At 44.1% G+C, this 22,750-nt stretch overlaps 1 protein-coding gene across 1 annotated transcript in view; it reads left to right on the plus strand.

Annotated features, from left to right (window-relative positions):
- Positions 1 to 22,446, plus strand: part of KCNH1 (potassium voltage-gated channel subfamily H member 1) — a 174,440-nt gene extending 151,994 nt beyond the window's left edge. The window contains exon 10 of the mRNA XM_009641563.1: positions 21,598 to 22,446. Within this exon, the coding sequence (XP_009639858.1) occupies positions 21,598 to 22,446 (849 nt within the window). The remainder of the gene's footprint in view (positions 1 to 21,597) is intronic.
- Positions 22,447 to 22,750: the final 304 nt, after the last annotated feature.

The following is a 22,750-nucleotide window of genomic DNA, read 5'->3' on the forward strand; positions in this document are numbered from 1 at the left end:
TATCTGCTAAACTGCAAAACACGAAATAATTTTATTGTCACAGTGTAGGAGAGAAACAACTTCTTGGTCGCTGCAAGGGGACATGATTCAGCGAGGTAATGCCCTGAGTTCAAGGTTTTATTCTTCTGAAAGCATTGTCTTTGTCTTGCGGTCACCAATTTATCCATCTTTTCATGAAATTGTTGGCCTGTGTCAATAAATTCTACGTATTTCCTCTAGAGGGAGTTTGATTTGAGGCCAACTCATTTGAGGGAGAGTGTCATTTACCTGGTGGTTTCTGCCTCTTCCATCCTGGTTCCTGAACGGAGCTGGGCTTGTGAAGACTCGTGACTTGGCAGTGGCAGAGACGATGCCTGAATGCCGTAGCTGAAGCTTTGCTAATTGTGCCTAGTTTGAAAATGTGGCCTGTCCTGAGAACTGTTCTGATCCTAAAAGACTGATTTATGGAAGAATTTATACACCTGTAGATTCAAATAGGTACATGATGGGATTAAAATATCTCAATAAGTATTAGATGTCTAAAACCTACTGTTGAAAATCCCACTGAGCTCATAGCTGTCTCCTGAGGCAGTTAAAGACCCCTTCTGAACATGGAATGATATTTAATCTTCTCTCAAACATGGTGTGCTGGGAAGGAGAGGGACCTGCCACATCCGCCTCTCTGGGTGAGGAGGAGTGACTGGCAAAGCACAGAGCAGCCTGTGAAATGGCTAGGGTATAGGGGTTTGCTTGGGGCAGGAGGAGAATTCCCCACGTATTTTCAGAAGTATGGTTCTGAGCATGTTTTCTGTCTTAAACTATTCAAGCTACTGGGCCATATGAGGTGGCGAGTTGCTGGATTTGGTGGCTGGCAATTTCTGAGTTTGTTTGCAGATACGAGTTCTGCCTGAAACAATGAGTGGGTAACAAAAATAAGTCTGATTCTTATGTGTGCAGCAAGACGGAGGTTTTGACATTGCTTTTTAGTTTTCCAGCTGAAATGAAGGACTTCCCATATACCTTCGGTCTCCCTCTGCACTGTCATTACACCAGCAGGGACTTCTGAATGCTTCTTGCCCTGGAGCCCTCTGTGAGGAGGACAGCAGCTGTGCATGCAAAAACATCTTTAGTAACTTAAAGACTGTTGATGGAACTTTTTATTCTCCTCTAAAAAAATGTTTTTATAGAGAGGGAAAAGGCCTAAGAAGTTAAGTGAGATATGCTGTAACTGTCCTGTGGAGGGGTTGAAGTGTGACGTTTCATGTTAATACCAAACTACCTGTAAAACCCACAATCCAACGCTTACTTTAGTTGAAATATTTGGGGTGGTTTTTTTCCCTCTGGCTGTTATTTTTGTGTTGATTCTGGTTCCATTTCCTATATATGACAGAGTGCAGGAGATGTTTTGATTGCCAGGTAGTTACAGAATTGATAGAAAGTGGCCAGGAAATGAAACGGTACAGACGATGCCTGCTTCTTCAGCTGAGGCCAGGATTTGATTTTCTGGGTGTTCTGCTTCTGACACACACTTGCTGCATGTTACGAAGCGGAATTCGTTATCTGTTAAACACTTTGAACTTTGTCTCTATTCTACTTGTTTGGTTTTGTAATACACAAACTGGAAATGTTTTCAACAAAATCATGATGCTTTAAAGCTATGTCCAGCAATGCGTTAGAGGCCATAGTGACAGCTGCTTGCTACTTAAAACTGCCAGTGCTAGGAGGGTGCCATCAGCTATAGTTAGAAACAAAATTTAGGCCTCAATCTGGCAGTGAAGTGTGGGAAGAGGGAGGACATACATCTTAGTCCAGACCCTGTCTCAGCTTTGACAAAGTAAAGGAGAAAGTAATTCTGTTACTCTCTCCTGTTCAGGCATTTAGGTTTCCTTTTATAAACATTTGACTTTAAAAGATCTAGTTGGAGCAATGGTCTCATCAGAGGGGCTGAATTTTCCCCTTGCATCTTCCGCTGCCCAGGAGTGCTTGACCTTCCCAGCAGCAAGCTCAGCTCCGTCCTGACTCCTGACTTTAGTGCCTTTGGTAAGGCCAGATTAGCAAGCAACAAAAATAGCCAAGCTGCTGCCATCAGCCACGGGGAGTGTGAAGTATCCTAGTCCTGGTTCCCTCATATTCCAAAGACATCTCAATGCAGTGTATGGTGCATTCGCAAATTTGTTGCCCAGTTTGTTCCTGCAATTAAAGTGAGGAGATAGGCCAGCCATTGCCTTTGGGTATTTGGTCTGTGAATTGTTGCTATGTTTGGAGCCATTTTGGTTAGCCAGAAACCTTCTGAGTTTCGCTTCTGTGTGTGCAGCTATCTACAAATCTAGCAAGGCGTAGCTGGATTGTCATATTCCTACATCAGGCTATTGACATTATGCAGCACTATGCAGCATTTAGGTTCTGCAGGACCTCTGCAGTGGCTGGTATTACTAAGCTGCATAGAAAGCTTCTGATCAGTTAGTCCCAAGCCTACAAGAGGAAGGAGGACCTTTGTGTAGTGTATTAATCTGAGCCTTGGGAGATGCTAGTGCACTTGTCTGCTCCGCAGAAGATTTCTCTGGTGGCCTTTAACAAATAATTTATTTTCTTCTGTTCCATGTCTATAAAATAGATCATCATGCCGGACTGCGGCTAGGAGAATTAATGGTCTGTGTGTATATTGAAAGGATAACGTGGTCTGTTTGGAGTTTCGATTTCATCTGTTTGGCAGGTGTAACCACAGTCATCAAAATGTTTTCGTGCAATTCAGGAGGCTAGCTCGCGTCTCCTGAGGTACCCAGAAGGGAAACGGGGCAGCCTTGCCGTCGGACTCCGGTTTCATTGGGGTTGAGCGAGAGGCTGCAGCGCAGCCGGGTCACAGCTGTGATGTGCGATTGGTCAGGGAATTGCTGCATGAAGCTGGCAGCCTCCTCGCCCTGCTGCCCATGAGGGGTTGTAAGCCCAGCTAAAGTTCTGGCCACGACAGTAACGGGGTAGCGCTTGGGCTCTGCCTGGGAAAAACAGAAACGACTACAAAGCCCACAGCCACAACAGATGTTGGAGTGCCTTAGCAAAAAGGATGGTGTGCTTCCCTGCCATTCGCTTCGCTGTCAGTAATTGCTTGTTGTAGCTTTGTCCTTCAACAGGTTTTGAATGTGAGAACAAGAACAGCGTGTTGTATTGAAGCATGTAAACGCCTTGGAAATTCTCAGGCAATTGAGAGTGACTCACTGCTTTAGCACCCGTGCTGGGGATCATGCAGTTTCAATAACCAATACAGGCACAAGCCAAGTGTTCTCGGAGAGCAGAGGCTTCACCTAACCTGGCGTAGCTGGGTGCAGTGCAGGGACGAGCCTAGCTTCTCCCTGCCCCCAAGGTATGGGCTAAAACTATTCTCACATTTAGCTAAGTCATCTTGTCTGCCTGATGACTGCTTCTTCAAAGCTTTGTTGTGGTAGATGTATCCAGAGAATGATGGATTCGAGAAGATAACCGAACGCAACATGATATGCCAAATATCTATTAAGACAGAAAAACTTGTACCTTCCCTCTCAGGAATCTGGTTCTCTTGAGTCAGGCAAAGATGAAGTTTGTGTGCTGATGAGTTACAATATCCAAGTTACAAGTAACTTGACTCAGCTAACATGGAGTCCTGCGCCTCTGCTAAATCCGTCCAGGTCTGCACGCTATAGCAGCAGGAGGCAGCCAGACATTCATAGCCAGCTCTGTACCCCTTACTGGCAAACCTTGGGCTCTTCCAAGGGAGAAGGTCTAATAATAAAGTTAAAAGGATCTTCTTTTAATCACCACTGCACCTGAACGAGGTTGGAAGGTTGGATGCAGGTGACAGAAGAGTAAAAAAAAGCAAACAAAGAAAAATCAGATGATGCTGTTGTAACTCATATTTTCAGCAAACTCCGTTCCAGACAGCATGTGCTGAGGGCAGCTGGCTTGCAGAACAGGTGATGATACATAGCCATACTTAAGATAAATGCTGAAAAATTGCACGACTTACTAAAGTAACAGCTTTTCAACTTACAGTATTCCAAGGATGATGATTTTGAAGAGCAGTAGTTTGGATTTTAGCTGTTTTAACCCAAACTAATGTTCTAGAAATAATTCTCTTTATTAATAAACCAGATGCTTTATTTCCTAAGAAGGCGTGTATGAAATGGCAAATGCTAAGTAAAAGGAATACAAAAGAAGACAGAATCTCTTTAAAATGTTAGATCTGGCAAACTTTCCTGTTAGAGAAATGTCTAACAGAGGCTGGGCTGGGCTTTTCCTAACCAGATAAGAATGATTGTTTGGGGGGAAAAAGTGAATTTGGAAACACAGTTGAAAAGATTCCTGGGCAGTACTTCTTCAAAGGGCACTTCCATTTAGTTCAACATCACAAGTGAAATTACATCCCTGGAGCTGCTGTAGAAGTTATTGCATCTGTCTGCACAGAAAAAAAAAATGCCTATTACCAGCTGAGCTCAGGTTCTGCTGTGGTCTGCAACCAAGCACTGCCCATCTGCATGCAGACCTCCCGCCGCCCTGCCCATCACCCCCACCCGGGCAGCAGGCGGTGGTGACACATCTGCCGCTCCTCCCAACACCCGTGTTCAGCCTGCACAGTACATGTCTGACTGATCTCCCCAAGGGCCTTCTAAGCTGAGAGGAGACCTTATCACCCTCTACAACTACCTGAAAGGAGGGTGTAGCAAAGTGGGTGTTGGTCTCTTCTCCCAGGTAATGGGCAATAGGACAAGGGGAAATGGCTTCAAGTTGCACTGGGGCAGGTTTAGGCTGGACATTAGGAAAAATTTATTCACCAAAAGGGTTGTCAAACATTGGAATGGGCTGCCCAGGGAAGTGGTCGAGTCCCCATCCCTGGAGGTATTTAAAAGCCGGGCAGATGAGGTGCTTAGGGACACAGTTTAGTGGTGGAATGGCAACGTTAGGTTCACGGGTGGACTTGATGATCTTAAAGGTCTTTTCCAACCTAAACAATTCTATAATTCTATGATTCTAAGAATTGAGAGGTCAAATATGTATGATTTTTAGCAGTCTAGTCTGGCACTGTTAGAGATACATGGACTTCAGGTGAAACTGGTGATATCTAGCAGTTCCATGAGAGAGGGGCCTCGTGGGTCCAACTTAGTGGGGGGGGAAAAGATTTTTGTCCCCTGCCTGTTCTGCTGCTGAGCTTTAGGAGGTGGAGAGAGGAGAGGGCAGTTTGCAAGTATTTTAATTCTTCACATCTTGATGCAAGACCCAGCTTTGAGAGAGCAAAGCCAGGTGGTTTATTTGCTGTTCTCACCCACTTTTCGGATGCAGTGACAGCACTCGAGCATGCCACCTCCACCCTGTGCTGCCCTGTGCTGCAGCAAGGATGCTCCACCTGCCCTGCATGCTGCCATGCCACCCTTGGCTTGTGGGGCTGGTGGTCCTGTGGACTCTGCTCTGAGCACAGAGACAGATACCAAGGTGACGTGTGTGGTGGGGCAGCTCATGTACCCACTGCTGAGCTAGAGGACAGCTTTTCCACATAAAGAAAGCGTGAGGTGCATCAAGAGATGCTCCACTACTGGCATCCTGCCAGGAGGCTCTTGTCCAGCCAGGATACTCTTGTCCTGAGGGCTGGCATCAAATCCAAGTCACAAGTGAGCAGGTATTGGAGTTCGGGGGGATAAAATGATCTCTGCCGGCATTGCCATGCACTCCTTGATGGCGTTTTCCAGAGCCTTCTGTCACTGAAGAACAAAAGCTGGATCCTGGCAGTAGCCTGGTGCTTCCATCCTCTTCAGCCAAACAGGCATTTTGGGCCGGATGCCCCCATAGCACAATGAGAATAATGGAAATTACAGCTGATTTACTAAGCAGTGACGCCTCTGAGCCAACTGGTTTCCATCTGAATATGAAGCAAATTTGCCAGTGCACTGGTGTAGCGAATGCAGGATCTCTTTGCCCCTTATGTGCCTTTGTAGTTAAATGTTTGCTCCGGTATTAGATACAAATCAGGAAGGGAGGGTAGAAGTCACAACTTAAATAAGTTTCTCTAGACTTTGCTTAGTATATAATAGTAGCTCAAGGTGTTGGAAAATGGATAAATCAGAAGAATGCAAACCTGCTTTGTGCAGACTAGCCCAGGTGTGTGCACATGCCGTAGGCTTGCTTCAGCAGGGGCAGCGTAGAGTCCCCACGCCAGGAGCTGTAGGAGTTGGGTTGTTTCATCTCAAGAGCAAATGTTTGCTCCTGTGGCTTTTTGAAAAACCTGCTTGAAATCTGAAAGCGCTGTAGCTTCCTTTTATGAATCCAGTGCCAAAACCTCTGCAGCGAGGTCCCTGTGCTGACAGTAGCACAGAGCCAGATGAAGTCCTTTTAAGGGCTTCATTTTGCAGCCTGATATAAATCTATACCATGGGCAGATTGGTGATAAAGATGCATGTTGGGAGAGTTCAGGGGTATTTCAGAGGACAGCAGGGGTGGGGGAGGAGATGCATCCTTGATGAGCCTCTGAGTCCTCTAAAATCTGTTAGTCCTTCCCAGCCCCCAGAGAGCCTGTGATTAGAAAGGCACAATGATGGCTTGGGTCCACCTGCTCTTGAGCTGTGATTTCGGTACAGCTTCTCTTAGAGAAGTGGGTGCACAGAAGTTAGGTGACAAATCCTAATTGATGGGTGACCGCCCATGAGAAACGGGGTTGTTACGTAGTAGGGGAGATGGTCGCAAAAGCAATTCATTTGATTAGGATGTCATTATGTGAAAAACAAAGAGCATTTTTCCTTTATGTGGAACGCTGAAGCTATTGCCAAAATCCAGCTTTCAGTTGCTGGTGCTGGTTGTATAATGATGACTGCTTTGTGTTTCTGAGGATCATAACCTCTTAGTTGAAAACATTGTCAGGAAGAGGTTCTTCAGTGTTGTTTGCTATATGTGCAAACACTTATTTTCTCTGAGCTCTCTGCTAAATTGTTCAACTGTGTCATTGTCAAGTATGCACACCCGGAGATAACAGGTTGATCTAACCATTGCTTACTCGGACTCAGAGTGGTACACTGGGCCATACCTGTTCTTGTCTTTGCTTGAGTTTAGATCCGTGTCTAACATTATTTTGGATAATAGTGTCTTTTTTTAGTCTCTGATTAGAATTTTCCCTTAAATTACTCTTTCCAGTATATTGAAATACTCTCTTCAAGGGCTCTGGTATTATTTCTACACGTACCTAACTGCTGAGGTGCCTGCTGCACTCTTCAGTAGCTAAGGAAATAGTTTCCTTTTCTCGATACATATTTTTCATGTCTCAGCTTATGCCTGTGGTGTAAGATCATCCATCTTACCTGAACATATTTAAGTGAGTTTTGGGACTAGTAATTCTTGCAGACTAGATAGCTTACAAAGGCATAAGAAAGAGCAGAAAGGAGAGCAGAGCTCTCATGGAAGCAAGAAGAGAGTGATTTTTGGTTTCACTTGCTTAATTTTGAACAGTTAAACAACTTTATACACTGTAGTCAGGTACAATCATTGTCACAACAGAAAAATGTACAGCACCTATTGAAGTGTCCACTCTTAGGTTACACTTTGCACTGGGAACTGTTCCTAACTAGATCTCAGGCACACGAGGCCCTGGCTGTGTACCCCAAGTTGTACGAGGTGTATGGCAAACCTTTATTTCCTCTCTCCATGCACCACAATGCAATGCAATGGTTACAAAGCAGAATGTCACAGTGCCTGCCGATCGATGGTCTACGGCAGCGTGAAACCCACCGGGCTTCCAGCAGCTTCTCCAACCTCTCCATGTCTGTAGTTCTTCCCATTTTCAGGAAAGTGAGAGTATTGCATGCTGCTCACAGCCTTTATTTCTGGTCAGGACAATGGTGTTTTATATTCCTACACTTGGGATAAGAATCAGTTTGTGTGAAATGAGACTAGAAAATGGGTGACATAAAGCATATTGTGACTACCTCCTTGAAAATGCCTTTCTCTTGTTTTACAAAATAGAAAATTATGCTATGTAAATATAAACCATAAATGCACATGGAGAACTAAAGAGCCTGTGGCACAGTGTAAAGGGGGAGTTAAGCTGAGATTACAAGGCTTCACTGCACTCCTAACCTGAGATAAGGCTTTGGTGGTGGCTGCTGCTGGATGCTGGTACAACCCTGAAACTCAAAATAAGCCATGTTTCAGTGAGGCTTGGAGGTTAAGAATTGCCATCCCAGTGTTACCAGTGGAAGAGAGCTTGCTCAAGGGCAAGCTGTGTGTCACATCTCTCTCTTTCCTCATCTCAGAACAGTGGATCAAGGAGAAAACTGGTTTACAGTGTCCCTTAGGAGGAAGCAAGGAGACGTCACCCTGGGTATTTAAGTTTAGCCCAGTGTGACGTTAGAACATGGAAGAGGTGGAGATGGCAAAGCACGATAGTTAAACGATCAATATTTTATTGATCACTTAAAAGCGCATAACCACGTCAATGTACAGTCTGTGCTCTGCCTCACTTAAGCTACAGCTGAACTCTTCAAACTGCCTCTCAAATGAAAATTAAATGTTTTGCATTGCCTCAGTGAGGTGGAAAAACAGGGGAAGAGGAGAAAGCTTAAATGAAAAGCTGCCTGTAAGATGAAAAGAAACATTTTAGTTTAGGGAAGTGAAGGGTTAGAGTTGCAAAGCAGAAGGAGGTGGCTGTTAGATAAAACTGGGCTATGAGATAAAACCGGGCTAGCGTTCAGGCTCAGGGAGTTCATTTTTCTCAGTGACTTGAGAAGATGAAGAGAATGGTAAAATGGCTATCCAGGGAGGTTTCTGGGATTAGCTGTCATAGTCTCTCCAGCTGAGACTTTCCATTTTGAACCAATGGTGAGGGCATTTGCTAGAGCAGGAACCCCAGTGCAGGGATCCCACCTCCTGGTGAGGGCCTCGGTCTCCAGGCTGGAGCATGATTTCTGTCACCTGCCTGAGGGAAGCTGAGGCAGGGGCCTCAGTTCCAATCCCTGCTTTTAAAAGCAGGAGGACCTCCTTCAGCCTTTCCTGTTGGACTCGTTTTGCTCATTTGGAAACATGTTTCACAGAATCATAGAATCCTTTAGGTTGGAAAAGACCTTTAAGATCATCAAGTCCAACCGTTAACCTAACACTGCCATCCCACCATTAAACCATGTCTCTAAGCACCTCATCTACCCATCCTTTAAATACCTCCAGGGACGGGGACTCGACTGCTTCCCTGGGCAGCCCATTCCAATGCTTGACAACCCTTTCGGTGAAGAAATTTTTCCTAATGTCCAATCTAAACCTGCCCTGGCACAACTTGAGGCCATTTCCTCTTGTCCTAGAGGAACAAGGAACAGTCCTTCACCTATATTTGGTGAAGAAGACAGAGACTGGCTCTGTAGCCTTGAAGACAGGATGCCCCGTTGTGTATCTGAAAGTGAAACGGCAGGGGAGGCTGGGAGCGGCTCTCCCCAGAGTAACCCCAGCCGTTCTGGCCCGTGTCCTGCTTGCAGCGAGCGGGCATCTCTCACCACGGTTGCTTCATCACAGCCCAGAGCTCTGGGGAGGGAGGGGAGGGGAGGGAGAGCTTTCCTCATTGCGTCTCCATGCACCTTGGAGTTTGAACGGAGTTTCTGTGCTGGCTGGGTAGCCCTGCCCCACAATGCGGTGACTAGAGTAACCCCAGCCGTTCTGGCCCGTGTCCTGCTTGCAGCGAGCGGGCATCTCTCATCACGGTTGCTTCATCACAGCCCAGAGCTCTGGGGAGGGAGGGGAGGGGAGGGAGAGCTTTCCTCATTGCGTCTCCATGCACCTTGGAGTTTGAACGGAGTTTCTGTGCTGGCTGGGTAGCCCTGCCCCACAATGCGGTGACTAGAGCATGGTCCTGAAAGGGGCATTCAGATCCTTTTGGCAGAGGGGAAAAGGGAATTTGCTTTCTGCTGTCTATGAGCCCTCTCAACGACTTAGGAAAAGGGAGAGAATGCCATGAGTGTCAGATGCAAGCACAGTTTTTCTGAACAAAACCTTTTAACAGAAGTAGTTGCAAATGCAGTCTGAATTTATGATGACTGAAATGGCATTTGGGGATGAATAAACCTTTGTGAATACGTATCTGCCCGTATCTGTATGCAAGAGGGAGAGGTGTGATACAAATGAAAGCTGGGCCAAAGGCAACTTTTAGGCTTGTGTTTGATGGTGCCAGGGGTTCTTGAATTCGCGGTTCCTACTGCTCCTGGTAATAGAGGTCAGCATGGAGGGGTTTTCAATATTCAGATTTAATTTTGTCACTTTTGAATGTCATACGCATGGTCATAAATATTTTTAAAATGAGCATATCAATCTACTTGTGAGGAAACAATGCGCTTGTGCTGAATTATCCTGGTTTTCCTACTCTAGAGCTGCTGTTTTATTTAGGAGAAATTTGGGAATGTTTAAGTTAAGGGTGTTTGAAAACACAACTGTTTTGACAAATTGTATTCAGGATCTATTATCTGGAACTTGTAAGGGTGAACCTTTACCAATCATTACAGAAAGGGACATCTTGCACAAGTGATGTTTCAAACCGCTCATATATTTTTGTGGGGCTGGCATCAGTCATTGCAATATGTGCTGGGCCTCTGACGTCTTCCCATGAAGCAGGGCATTGCACCTCACTGAATAATGGCGTTTTGCTCTGTGTGTGTGTGTGTGTGTGTGTATAAACTGAAAGACTGATACAACCCTAAGCATTGCTGCTATGTAAATAGTAAATAAAAGTAAAGGCATTGGTCATATTCAGAGGATTGAGGAATTGCTGTAAAACACTTGGAGATTTGTGAATGAAATACAATGATAGGATAGAAAGCATCTGCCTCTGTCAAGTATTTGACTCTGTATTTGCCATGGGACCTAAATGTCTGCTTTTACAGAATAAAAATACCTGTAACAAAATCAAGTACAGCTCTAAAGGATTCTCTGTGAAGTTATTTGGAGGGATTTGTCAGTTCTTGGCTGTTTTAATTAGCTCACCTGTGCATTTAGCAGACAGGAGACAGCTATCAGTTTTGATACTTGACAAGGAAGATGGGGCCATTGCTTACCACCAGCTGGAACTGGACTGTGGCAAACTGGCAGAGACCTGTTCCCAGCAACTGCTAGCTAAGAGAAGCTCCTTGTAATGAGGAGATCTGAGACAACTCACTATGGTCAACTGTTTTCTTCCCTTCAAGGTTTTAAGCTCCTGGCTGTTAGTTAGGGCTGAAGAGATTTGAGAGCTGCTTTGGGAAATAGCGAGCAATGTACTTTTTACTCCTGACCCTCATTCAGTTATTAACAGTTTGTTTTCTTCCCGCATAACGTTATCCAAGCAGTGCTCTTGAATGGAAAAAGGACAGACCGGTTGAATGGTGCTGGGCATTTGGGTGTGCACAGCTGTGCAGCCATATTCACTGGTAGAAGTTTTATTCTCTTTTTACGCAAAGCTGCAGGTTAGTTTGTTTTTCTTCAACATTCTAGCTGAACTTTAAGCTTGTTAACTGAGAGAGAGACATGTAAGGAAGAGCTCAGGCAATTAATGCAAGGAACTTTAGCTGAGTTTAATGTAATTCTCAGTTTATAATTTCAAGAGTTGCATGAGCCTTGTACATCAGGGACACTGAGTATTGTGTTTGTGTGGATTGGGTTGTAGTGGGCATTGAAAGGTAGCTGGATGACTCATCAGCTCTTGGGACTGATGGTGCCTGATTGATTTGAATACATTTGAAAATACATTTGATACCCTCTTGGAAAGTAAAATACCTGTCAATCACTATAAGCCTAATGACAGAAAGCAGATAAATGAAAGCAGGGGAAAAAAGTGCATGAAAGAAAGACATTGGCTAGGAGGAAATTATCTTAACAGCAAGCTAGTGTTTAAAATGCAACCACTGAAAACAAACTATACAATTTAACTATTGTCTCAACACATCATCGCTTTCCTCAGCTCTACAACCTCTGCATCCATGTCAGATCTCAAAAATGAAATTGTCTCTGAGCTGGCGGGGGGGCGCAGAATCCCAAATCCTTGACTCACACAAATTGCCTGATTTCTCTCAGGAAACACTTGGTAAATGCCAGCAAGCCACAGGGAGCTTGGGGAAACAGGCTCTGAGTCTTGAGAAGGCACGTTGTACAGATTATGTGACATTTTGTATAGTCACAATTTAGGTGACAGAGAGGCAAGTTCCTGCTGTGCCTTGGGCTCTCCTTAAAGCAATTTTTGAGGCCGTGTTGTCTGCCCAAGCATGAGGGTAGCATGTTGATCTGGAGTAAAAGATGAGTCTACGTGAGCTGTTTGTGTGTCTGATGTGTGTACACAGATACAAAAGCACCCCATGTGCTAAGAAGGAAAAAAACCCCAAAACCATGAAAATAGTATTTTGTAGGTGTTCCTGCTAGAAACTGCTGACGCTTGGCAGGCAAGAAGCAGAAACATTCTTTTTTCCTCATTTACCACAAACAAGAAGTTGCTACAGACCATTTCACATTTTGACGGACATAGCACTTATCAGGTGGTATAACATTCCCCCACTCAGATCCGGCATCGTTTCCCCACAGCCCTTGCCTACATGTTAGGCATTTGCTTGTAACAGCTCCTTTTCCTCTCAGAAGTAATGAGGTCCTAGAAGAGCTTTAGTAATACCTATTTTTGTGGCTTTTCATATTATTCTTTTATTCTTTTTCTAAGTTAGTGAAGGAGGTTGCTAAATGAACTATAACGTGCTGTAGTTGTGAATGCCTATCCGAACTATTGACCAGTGTCAATGGTATGGTTTTTAGTTTTAATCATGCAGTTGTCTTAAGTTTACTAATGACAATGTTTTAGAGCCTATTTTGGGGAAGAGCCACCTTTGATGCCTCAAAACTTGCTAGTGAGCCTGTTGTAGATCAGGCAGGTTTTGTCTATTATTTCAACTAACTGCTCTGGACATGTAATTCTGTCTGATTTTCAGTAGTATTTTTGTAAAGTCTTTTTCCTTTTCTCTCAACACTGGCTTAGCTGGTAAACATGAATTAGAATGAGGAGTTTGACATAAAGGAGTCAAGACTTGAGTTGTGCAGAACTTCCATATAAATAAAAGTGACATGATTAAACACTAATATTCAAGTCAGTATTTCTAGAATTTGTCATTAGGCTACAAAATATGCTGTCACAGAGAATACAGTGCTGTTGAAGCCAATGGTTCTCATGACAGTAACAGTTAGCCCAGATGTTGTTCTGTATAGACTAGAAACCTTGTAACCTCCATTCATCTGGATAGCTTGGTTGCTCATTAAATTACGAAGTGGTATTTCTTCTAAACACTTGTATATTAATGATCCAGTAGTGCACAGAAGTCTGGGTTTTGGAAAGTAAGCAGGTACTACTCTGTCTGAAGGGCTGGATTGACTCCTCATGGGACAAGGACTTCCTGGAGATGCAAAAGGGCTGTGCTCATCCACAACCGCTACAGCTACCTGACAGGAGGTTGTAGTGAGGTGGGTGTTGGTCTCTTCTCCCTGGTAACGGGTGATAGGATGAGGGGAAATGGCCTCAAGTTGCACCAGGGGAGGTTTAGATTGGACATGAGGAAAAATTTATTCACCGAACGGGTTGTCAAGCATTGGAACGGGCTGCCCAGGGAAGTGGTCGAGTCCCCATCCCTGGAGGTATTTAAAAGCCGGGCAGATGAGGTGCTTAGGGACATGGTTTAGTGGTGGAATGGCAACGTTAGGTTAACGGTTGGACTTGATGATCTTAAAGGTCTTTTCCAACCTAAACAATTCTATGATTCTGTGTTGGCTCTTGGGCTGTGTGCATCTCAGGTGTACCTGAGGTTTCCCGATACCAGCATTCCTGATACCATCATTCCTGATACCAGCACTCCTTTACAGCCCCCCTGCCAGGACCTCCCAAATCTTAGTTTGAGTTTTCAGATTATTACTCAAAACTAGAAATATTTGGGAGTGCCATGGATGGATGTGACATTAACTGGAGAGAAGCCTGTTCCTCTTCAGAAGCAGAAACCAAATTTTGCTGTTGTAGCCAGTAAATCTAGAGGGAACTTACTGACATCTGCAGCATTATTGCAGACTTGTGCTTTTTCATGTGCCCCTAAGTCCCATGCACAAATCGTTTGCTGAAACCCAGGGTCAAAGCCAACCAACATGGGACTACAAACTGGGTCATTTGCATCAGCCTTTTAACAGGTATGTGGACTTGGAGGATTGTGCCTTGAAACTTGACCTGCATAATGGATCTGCACTCTCACCTGTCATAAATGTGACCCGTCTACTTATATATCTTCTCACACATCTACACCTCTACATCCCAGAGGTGCAGCTGAGACCAGCATTTAACCCAGGAGTTGTTTACAGTAATAGATAATGGAAGTGAAACCCATTGTGGATTTTGGTGGGAAGCTTCATGAGCCTGCACTGTCGATCCTGTATTTTGTGAGAAGGTAGGACCAGTAATTCCCTCCTTTCTGACAAGCCATCCCATGTAATTGCAAAAGACGTAGTCTCATTTCTCCACCATTTTCTCTGACACCTGCTAATACACTGCTATAGGAATTTTTCATTATCATAGGCTATGTTGATCGCATGAAGCTTTGGTTTCTTTAACATCAGTGTCAAAAGCACTTTTATTGTCAAACCTTCTGTCTCTTTCCCCCTTTTTTTTTTTCCTCTTGCTTTCTTTAAAAAAAAAAAGAAAGAAAGATTGGATCCAATTTTCATCGGACTAACATCAGCCTGAAGATATTTTCATCAGTTCTTGGCAGATGCTAGATGGACTGTGTAATAATAAATGCCTTTTTGTGATTGTTTTCCTCACATTTAAGTCCATTTTCTTCGAGCACCATATGAAGTAATTCTAAGCTTTTAATTGTTTATGATATCTGGTGCTTCCAGACTCTGTGAATGTTTCTGTATCTGTGAAAGAGAATTATTAAGCACAAGAGAAAAATGCTGCCATGCTACTTGCTGTTAATGCTGAGGCAGACCTGCCAAATCTTGCAGAATTTGTGCATGCTGTAGAGGTAGAAAGAAGGGAAGCTTGAGGAGCTAATAATAGCAACAGCTTTGTGGCTAGGAGCCTCGTAATTGTAACTCCATGATGACAGTCTGATTCAAAACATGATGAAATCCATATTTCTGTCTATTCCTGTGGGTCTTGGATCAGTTCTTACAAATCAGGGTTGAAAAGATATTTGGATATTTTTGCATAAGACCAAAAGATCCTTTCAACTTCAGATGCAGGCAGGTCTTTTTTAGCATTTGACAGGATAAGGTTTTCAACGTGTTCCTAATGTGTTTTAAATGAAGCATCCCCTGATCTTTAAGACTGTCTCATGCAGTGTTGGCACAGCAGTTGCATTTACAGTCAGATAACAAGAAGATCAGAATACAGTTGGTAATATGTTACTTCTGTCTCGCCCTTCTGTTGGTTACCTCCTTGGGAGCATGCAGAGTGCTAAAGGACGTGAATTGCTGCGGTTCGGCAGGCAGCATCATTCTAGTGTGGTTTGTTCAGAGATGGTGAAACCCCTCAGTGGGCCGTTCATTACAAGAGTGACTGGAGACAGTGGACTTCTTAATCCCCATGTGCACCAAGCGGTCTTCCCCACTGTACCAAACCAACATGCCATTTTTGGTTGCTTCATTCCAACCCAGGCAAGTTCCAAGGCGATGTCAAATCTATGTGGCTTCGTACACATGAATGGCTTGTTGGTCCTGCCGCTCCCCATGTGCAAGTGAAAGGTGCAATGAGAGTGAACCTTTGTCTCACATAGGTGAACGGCCTGCTCAGATGTATAAGGGTCAGATCTTTGAGCCTTTATTATACTTTTCTTCTGATGTTTTTGCCTCTGGCACTTCTTCTGTCACCTTCATCGGAAATGTTTCCTCAGTAGTGAGTGAGGCAGCAGTTCCAGATTTGCCTGTGTAATTATTTAGAGTTGCCTAGAGATGCCTAAGGAAGCAATACGAACAAAACTCTCCCATGTGGCAGTTCCTACAAATACGTTTGCGCTTTCCAACTAATTTTACCTCAGGAGATTTCCTGAGCAGGAAACCAGTTTTGTCTGTTTGGTAGCCCTCAATGGCTTTTTCTACCAAGTATTTGCCTGGTCTGTTGAATTCGTGCAGACCTTTTGTGTTCAGAGCACCCTTTATTAACCTATTTGACATGCCTAATACATTCAGGTGAAGAATATGAACTTGTCTTTGGTTTTTATGTGACTCTTCCTGCTGTCACCTGATGCCATAGTTTTCGTATTGGATAAGACACTGTATAACCAATCCCTGCCTACCCCTGTTCATGCTGTGTCTGATTTTATATATTCCTGTCATATTCTTCACACCCCAACCCCCGTCTTTGTGTAAAGGAAGCAGGGACTTAAATTACTGCATCTATATTTACATCTGGTCAGATGAGAAAGTGCTGGTGTTGAGCACGTCAGCCTTTTATCTTGTTGCAAGACAGTCATCAGTTTTAATGGCCATCTTAGCATAGGTTCTCTGAAATGTCTTCATGAAACAAAGTGAGTACCCCTGTGCCCGTTCCCTTCTTATTACTGCTCAGGAAAAACAACTTGGAGCTATGCTAGATAGTTCTAGAGAAACATCAGCAAGTTGGGAGATGGGGGAAGCAGCTGGAGGATTCATTGTGGATTTGTTGTTTTACTTGACTTTTGAAAAGGAACCTCCTATTTAACTAAATCAACTACATATTCTAGCTCTGGTCAAGAGTGAGAATTTAAGCACTGAATGCTGCCTATTAAAGATGGTGGGAGGTAGAAAATAATTCCAACATCTCCAAAGAGTTAAAATTGGAAAGCTTAGAGTTAAATTGAAAATTCTGCAGGCATGAACTTTGCCTGTTTCATATCAGTAAAATATTTCCATCTAAATCCTTCACAGTAGTAACTGACTAGCCGTAATACTTCTGCAGAGATTTTTGAACATAAGACTCTAGAATCGGTTTGTAAAAGTGAATTTTTAAGTGTCAGAGGGAGCAAGGAACAGAAATGTCACTGATGTCAGACAAACTCAGTCTTGAAGCAAAAATTGGAGGAATCTTGTATCAAGATGTGATGATGGATTCTTTATTGCCCTCAAACTGGATGTTTTTCTAAAAGATGCAATCAAGTTGTAACAAGATTCCCTTCAGGGAATGCTCCTTCAGAGCAATCCTGTGGCCTGCCTTATGCTGGAAGTCACATTGCAGTCTGTTCTTCTGGTCTTATCATAAAGAAATTATGGAGTCATCTTCATGAAAAATGTCCATGTTATGTTATTTAAATGATGCTTGGGTTTCAGTGCTGAGCACAGGAAAATCCAAGTAACAGTTGCTGGGCACTTCACACTAGACAAGCAAATAGATATTTCAGGTATCCATTTATGTCCACCTAATTTTTTAATACTTTGGGGAGAAATCCTGACCTTAATCTCTAAAGACATTGAGTCTACAAATACAGCTTGAAAATTCTTTGAAGATTAAAAAGAGGCAGAGTCTTTCCCCAAAACTTACTAAAGACTTCACCTTCATGACTGGCTAATACTGAGGAAAGGGAAATGTGCTGGTTGTAGCCCCGTCTTTCTTCCTTGGAGACAGAGGGTGCGCAGGCAGAAATGTGGCCACAGGCCATGTGCTGTCGCAGGGCAGTGGGACACGGGGGTGCGGGAGTGCACCAGGACGTGTCAGCGCATTTCTCCACTTCTCTGAGTGCGTTGTCCAAAAAGAAAACTGTTACTGAGTCATCATAACTGCATGCCTCAGTTAAATGTTTATATGATTGCAGTAATCTGTGCCTAACATAGCTATTTTTCAAGATTTGGGCAAATAAGGCTGATACCCCCGCACTACTCACATTTCTGGCAGCTTGGGAGGCTTCCCTGCAGAGCTACAAGATTCAGCACTGTTTCAATAAAAACAGGTTTATGAAACGAGGCTTGAGCTTGGATGTGTGAAGTGTGCACTTCTGGGCCTGCTGTTTAAATTTCTTGTTATTTCATCTCAGTTCAGGTTCTTTGTCCATATTTTGGTCTTCACATACTGTTGAAATGCTCCCACTAGGTTTTTCTCTGCGTGCCCAGGTCTCGAAGGGGTTGTTGTTATGGAGAACTATGTAGCTTGTAAAGCAGAGGACCCTTGTGTTTGAGTGGTGTATAACACACGGGCTAGGAGATTTTCAGGGTAGAAAGCACTATCCCTTTCCAGACAAAAATGAATGCTTGAAGAGATAAAGAGGAACTGCTCTAAAAACTGTCTTAGGATCTTTACCATAATATTTTGTGTTTTAACTTTGATTAAGATCCATATTGAAGCCCTGTCAAATTCCACATGAAAATTGCTGTGTAGGTCCTTCCTTATAAAAAATGAAGGCCCTTCTTTATAACAAATGAAACCTATTTTCTTTCCCTTTGTGCTCTTACTGCTTGTGGGAGCAGGGGTACATACATCAACAAAACCACCCTATTTTCTGAATACCTTGGGTGCTGCTGAAGCTGTTTAAGCACTTCAAAATTGCTTTTTCCTCAAGAACTGTAAGAAAACAGTTCATTTAAAAGTTATTTGTATTTTTTTCATGAGGCCTTGCATTTAATCTTAAAAAAGACAGCAGCAAAAAAAAATCCAAAATGCAGTCTTTTCAATTACTGCTGAGCTTTGCATAGTTCTAATGCTTTTGCTTAATATATAAATATGGAACAGTCTTGAGAAAATATGGCATTAGGGAGCTTGCAAAAAAAGGAGACCAGTGACACCTTTTCCTGGGCTTTCCAAAGACAAGTTGTTCTCTGACAGGTATTTATCCAGTGTCTTAGGAGTTAGTTAAAAAAAGCTAACCCAAGAGTTGAAGGCTCTCTCCTCTGGCAAACAAGCATAGATTTGATTTGCAGCGCATGAGTGCAGCTTGTCACATAAATGTATACACATAAAAGATGTTGAAGAGGATGGGAGACCTGAGGACTGCATTTTTGCATCCTTGCAGGTGATTGCTGCTGTGGTGTAGTTGCCTTGTAGCTGGTTTAAGGCCTCATGTGGATAAGGGAAATTAGGGGTCTCATTAGCGTGGTAGCAGTTACCCATGGCAAAGGCAGTATTTATGTGATTGCCCCCTCCATACATGTTCCCATTTCTGTTGCTGTCTGATCTCCTGAAGGCAAAGGAGTGAAGGTACGTTCAGGGTCCTGAGGCTGACCACCACACAGCAAGAAAGCTGATGGCCACTCCTCCATGGCCGAGTGGGCTTAGCATCAACAGGGCTCTTCTAGGCAGCGCAACGGAAAGCAGCGAGGGCTAGTACAAGTATGGGTTGGGCTAGGCTGTTAATAACTTATTGCTTGAGACTCTCTCCATTGCCCTCTCATTGTATGGTGCTGTGTCAGGGGCATCTTCTGTCAAATAACTTACCCATTTATGTTACAAAAGCCAGTCATTAAATAGGGAGAGGCACTCCAGTGCTCACCAGACAAGGTGCTGAGCGGGCTGCGTGGAGTAGAGGTTGGACTAGACAAGGACTCTACAAAGCAGCCTGGCCTCTAGCTCTTTCAAGCACCCGGGTGCCGCCTCTGGTGACCCCTGTGAGGGTGACCACGGAACCACCCAGTCAGACGCCCCTTCTGAGCATTTAAGGAAAACACACAGCCCAGATACATAGGTCAGACTGAGACTGCTCACATGCAAAGTGACACGAGCCCCACTAACTGCATGACCGCCTGGCACAGCACCGTGCAGGACATGGATGTCCACACCAGCACCAAACATGCAAGTTCCAGGAGAGGAGGGGATGCGGGGACACAGAAGTTTGCAGAGACAAATTGACCTGGTTTATAGTTGCCTTGGCTTTCTGGGGCTTTATGCCACCAGAGCCAGCCTCAGCCCACTGCTGGAGTGACCCCCTGAGACCCTGCCTGGCATCACCAGGCTCCAGCAGAGCGCACAAGGCGGCCGCCCTGACGCAGGGCTGACACTTTTCCTTCAATTAAAGCGGGGGACTGCCAGTGTGTGGGAAGCCATTAGCCTGGAGCATTGTATTGATTCTCCCTTCCCAGTGAGTAAGTGCTATTCTTTCACTTCTAAGGATTACGCTGCTTTGTCCGCTTTCTACTGAGCTCGCTGCAGACTGAGTTTCCTGGGGAAAAAAAAAAAACAACCTGTCAAGTACCCTGTTTTCTTATTCTTATCTCACATTTAGTTTCCTAATTGCAGCTTGGAAATAAAATATCCTTCCTGCTAATTTTATTCTTTTGAATTTGGGAAACGCTGCCAAGTCTGACGACATCTGCCTTCCAAAGACGCAGTGTTAAGATGTTTTTTCACAATGAAAAAACTGTCAAGAAGCATCAGAGCCAGGAGAAACATGCATTTTGTGTGTGCGCCAGTGAAGCAGTGCTTATTATGTTTAGTTTAATTTAAATCTGTGTGCAACAGAGGGATGGGTTTATTTACACATTTCCTAATAATGATTTGAATCTGAAAGTTATTTCTGCATTGGAGTGTAAGGACTTTGAGTGGATTTTCCCAAAAGCAGCTTAAGAGATTAGGTGTCAGCGTTCAGTAGAAGCTGGGGGCTACATCTTTTATACCCTGTATTGAAAATTTCAGCTTAGGGGACCTCTCATTTTCAAACCAGACTACTCACTGGTTCTCCTTTAGTAGCACACTGGAGTTTTTTTGCTTGGAAAATACCAATACCAATGTAAAATGCACAGAGTTTTTGAAGAGAATGTATTGCCATCAAGTCCAGGGAAGGAACATTGCCTGGCTGCACTTTGGGGTTGTGTGGGACACAGTGAGGCTTTCATCAGTACCATGAGACCCTTGGGCTGCTCCCACCAGGGATCACTTAGCCTACAGGCTCAGGAAGATATAATTAGGAGGGTAGATGGAAAATTAATCTTTCTTTGTGCAAAAATGTCCCCTTTTCCATAGAAATAAAGAAACAAATCAAGACATGAAGCTCTTCAAGCTTCTGTAGTAATCAAGCTATGAAGAGCTTCCCCATGTCTTGCAGAGCCCATTCCCTGCTGTCCTTGTATCCTTGACTGTGGGACTGACTTGAGCTTTGCCTCATCCCTAAACTGCAAGTTGCTTCTAGAAGAGGGTGTGGGAGGGAAGGGAGGGCATGAAGCACTTTGCAGGCTGCTGCTGGAGAGTCCAGAGTAGTCTCTGCTGTACTGACCCCATTAAGGCCAAGCTGCACTAGAATAATAGCAGATCTTTTGCATGGCATGTAGCGAGTGAACTCTGGGATGAGACTGACGTAAGACATGGGAATGGCTCTTTGTAAGATTAGAAACTTGGTGCTAAACCAGAGAGTCAGGAAAACAAATAGAAGTCACTTTTAACACAAAATAGATCAAGTAACTTCCTGGGATCATTACATTTACAGCCTTGCTGACCTCTCAGAACTGGAGAAATCTTTTTCTTCTTTTTTTTTTTTTTCTGTCTGGTGTTATAAGACAGATGGTGTATGCTCTTAAATAATGAAATAAGCCACGTTCCACACTAAGGCACTTGAAAATGTTGCTATAAATGTGCAGAGGTTGTGCATTTGTCAGTTAAAATAAATTCTTTCAAATAATTCATTCTCTACAACCTTTCCCCCTTAACGAATGTGCAGTTAACCACAGAGTAAAATTTCTTTCCCCCTGTAGATTGTGTTCCGGAAAATCAGCGATGTCAAACGTGAAGAAGAGGAGAGAATGAAGAGGAAGAACGAAGCACCTCTGATCTTACCCCCGGACCACCCGGTCCGCCGGCTGTTCCAGAGGTTCCGGCAGCAGAAGGAAGCACGGCTCGCAGCAGAGAGGGGCAGAGATCCGGATGACCTGGATGTGGAGAAAGGCAACGTTTTAGGGGAGCACTCCTCCACCCGCTCAGTGGTCAAAGCCAGCGTTGTGACTGTACGGGAGAGTCCGGCAACCCCTGTGTCATTCCAGTCCGCTTCAACATCTGGGGCATCTGACCAGGCAAAGCTGCAGGCCCCAACATCGGACTACACGGGATGTAAAGTGCCAGGGGACTACCCCCGACGAAAAGGCTGGGCCAAATTCAAAGACGCCTGTGGGAAAGGTGAAGACTGGAACAAGGTCTCTAAAGCAGAGTCCATGGAGACTTTACCAGAGAGAACTAAACCTTCAGGAGAAGCTACCCTGAAAAAGACAGACTCTTGTGATAGCGGCATTACAAAAAGTGACTTGCGCTTGGATAACGTTGGGGAGACAAGAAGCCCGCAGGACCACAGCCCGGTCCTCACCGAGGTCAAGCATTCCTTTTATCCCATCCCAGAACAGACTCTTCAGGCCACCATGCTAGAAGTGAAACACGAGTTGAAAGAGGACATCAAGGCTTTAAACACAAAAATGACCAATATAGAAAAACAGCTCGCTGAGATACTTAGGATATTAACCTCAAGAAGAAGCTCCCAGTCACCACAGGAATTGTTTGAAATATCAAGGCCCCAGTCTCCAGAATCAGAAAAAGACATGTTTGGAGATAGCTGAGGTGTTTCTTTTTAAAAACAAACAAACCAACAAACAGCCCCCCTAACATTTTAAATTTAATCTTTCTTGAAAACGAGTGAGGGACCAGTTCACTAAGCATGTTCCCTGTGTCTAAAAAGGTACAGTAACAGGAATTGCAACCTCATGTCAAGATGGCAGCTGACTCTGAAGCCTTTTTGACACCAAGGGTACAGTTTCTAAAGTTTTTCTTTTCCCCGTTGGTGCCCATTCCCCCCGCTACCCCTCTATCCCTCGGGATGTTGGAATAAGAATTCTGACAGCAGCAGCCATCCCCGTGAGCCCC

This window comes from Egretta garzetta, unplaced genomic scaffold, assembly GCF_000687185.1.
Source record: "Egretta garzetta isolate BGI_Z169 unplaced genomic scaffold, ASM68718v1 scaffold166, whole genome shotgun sequence".
NCBI classification, from domain to species: Eukaryota; Metazoa; Chordata; class Aves; order Pelecaniformes; family Ardeidae; genus Egretta; species Egretta garzetta.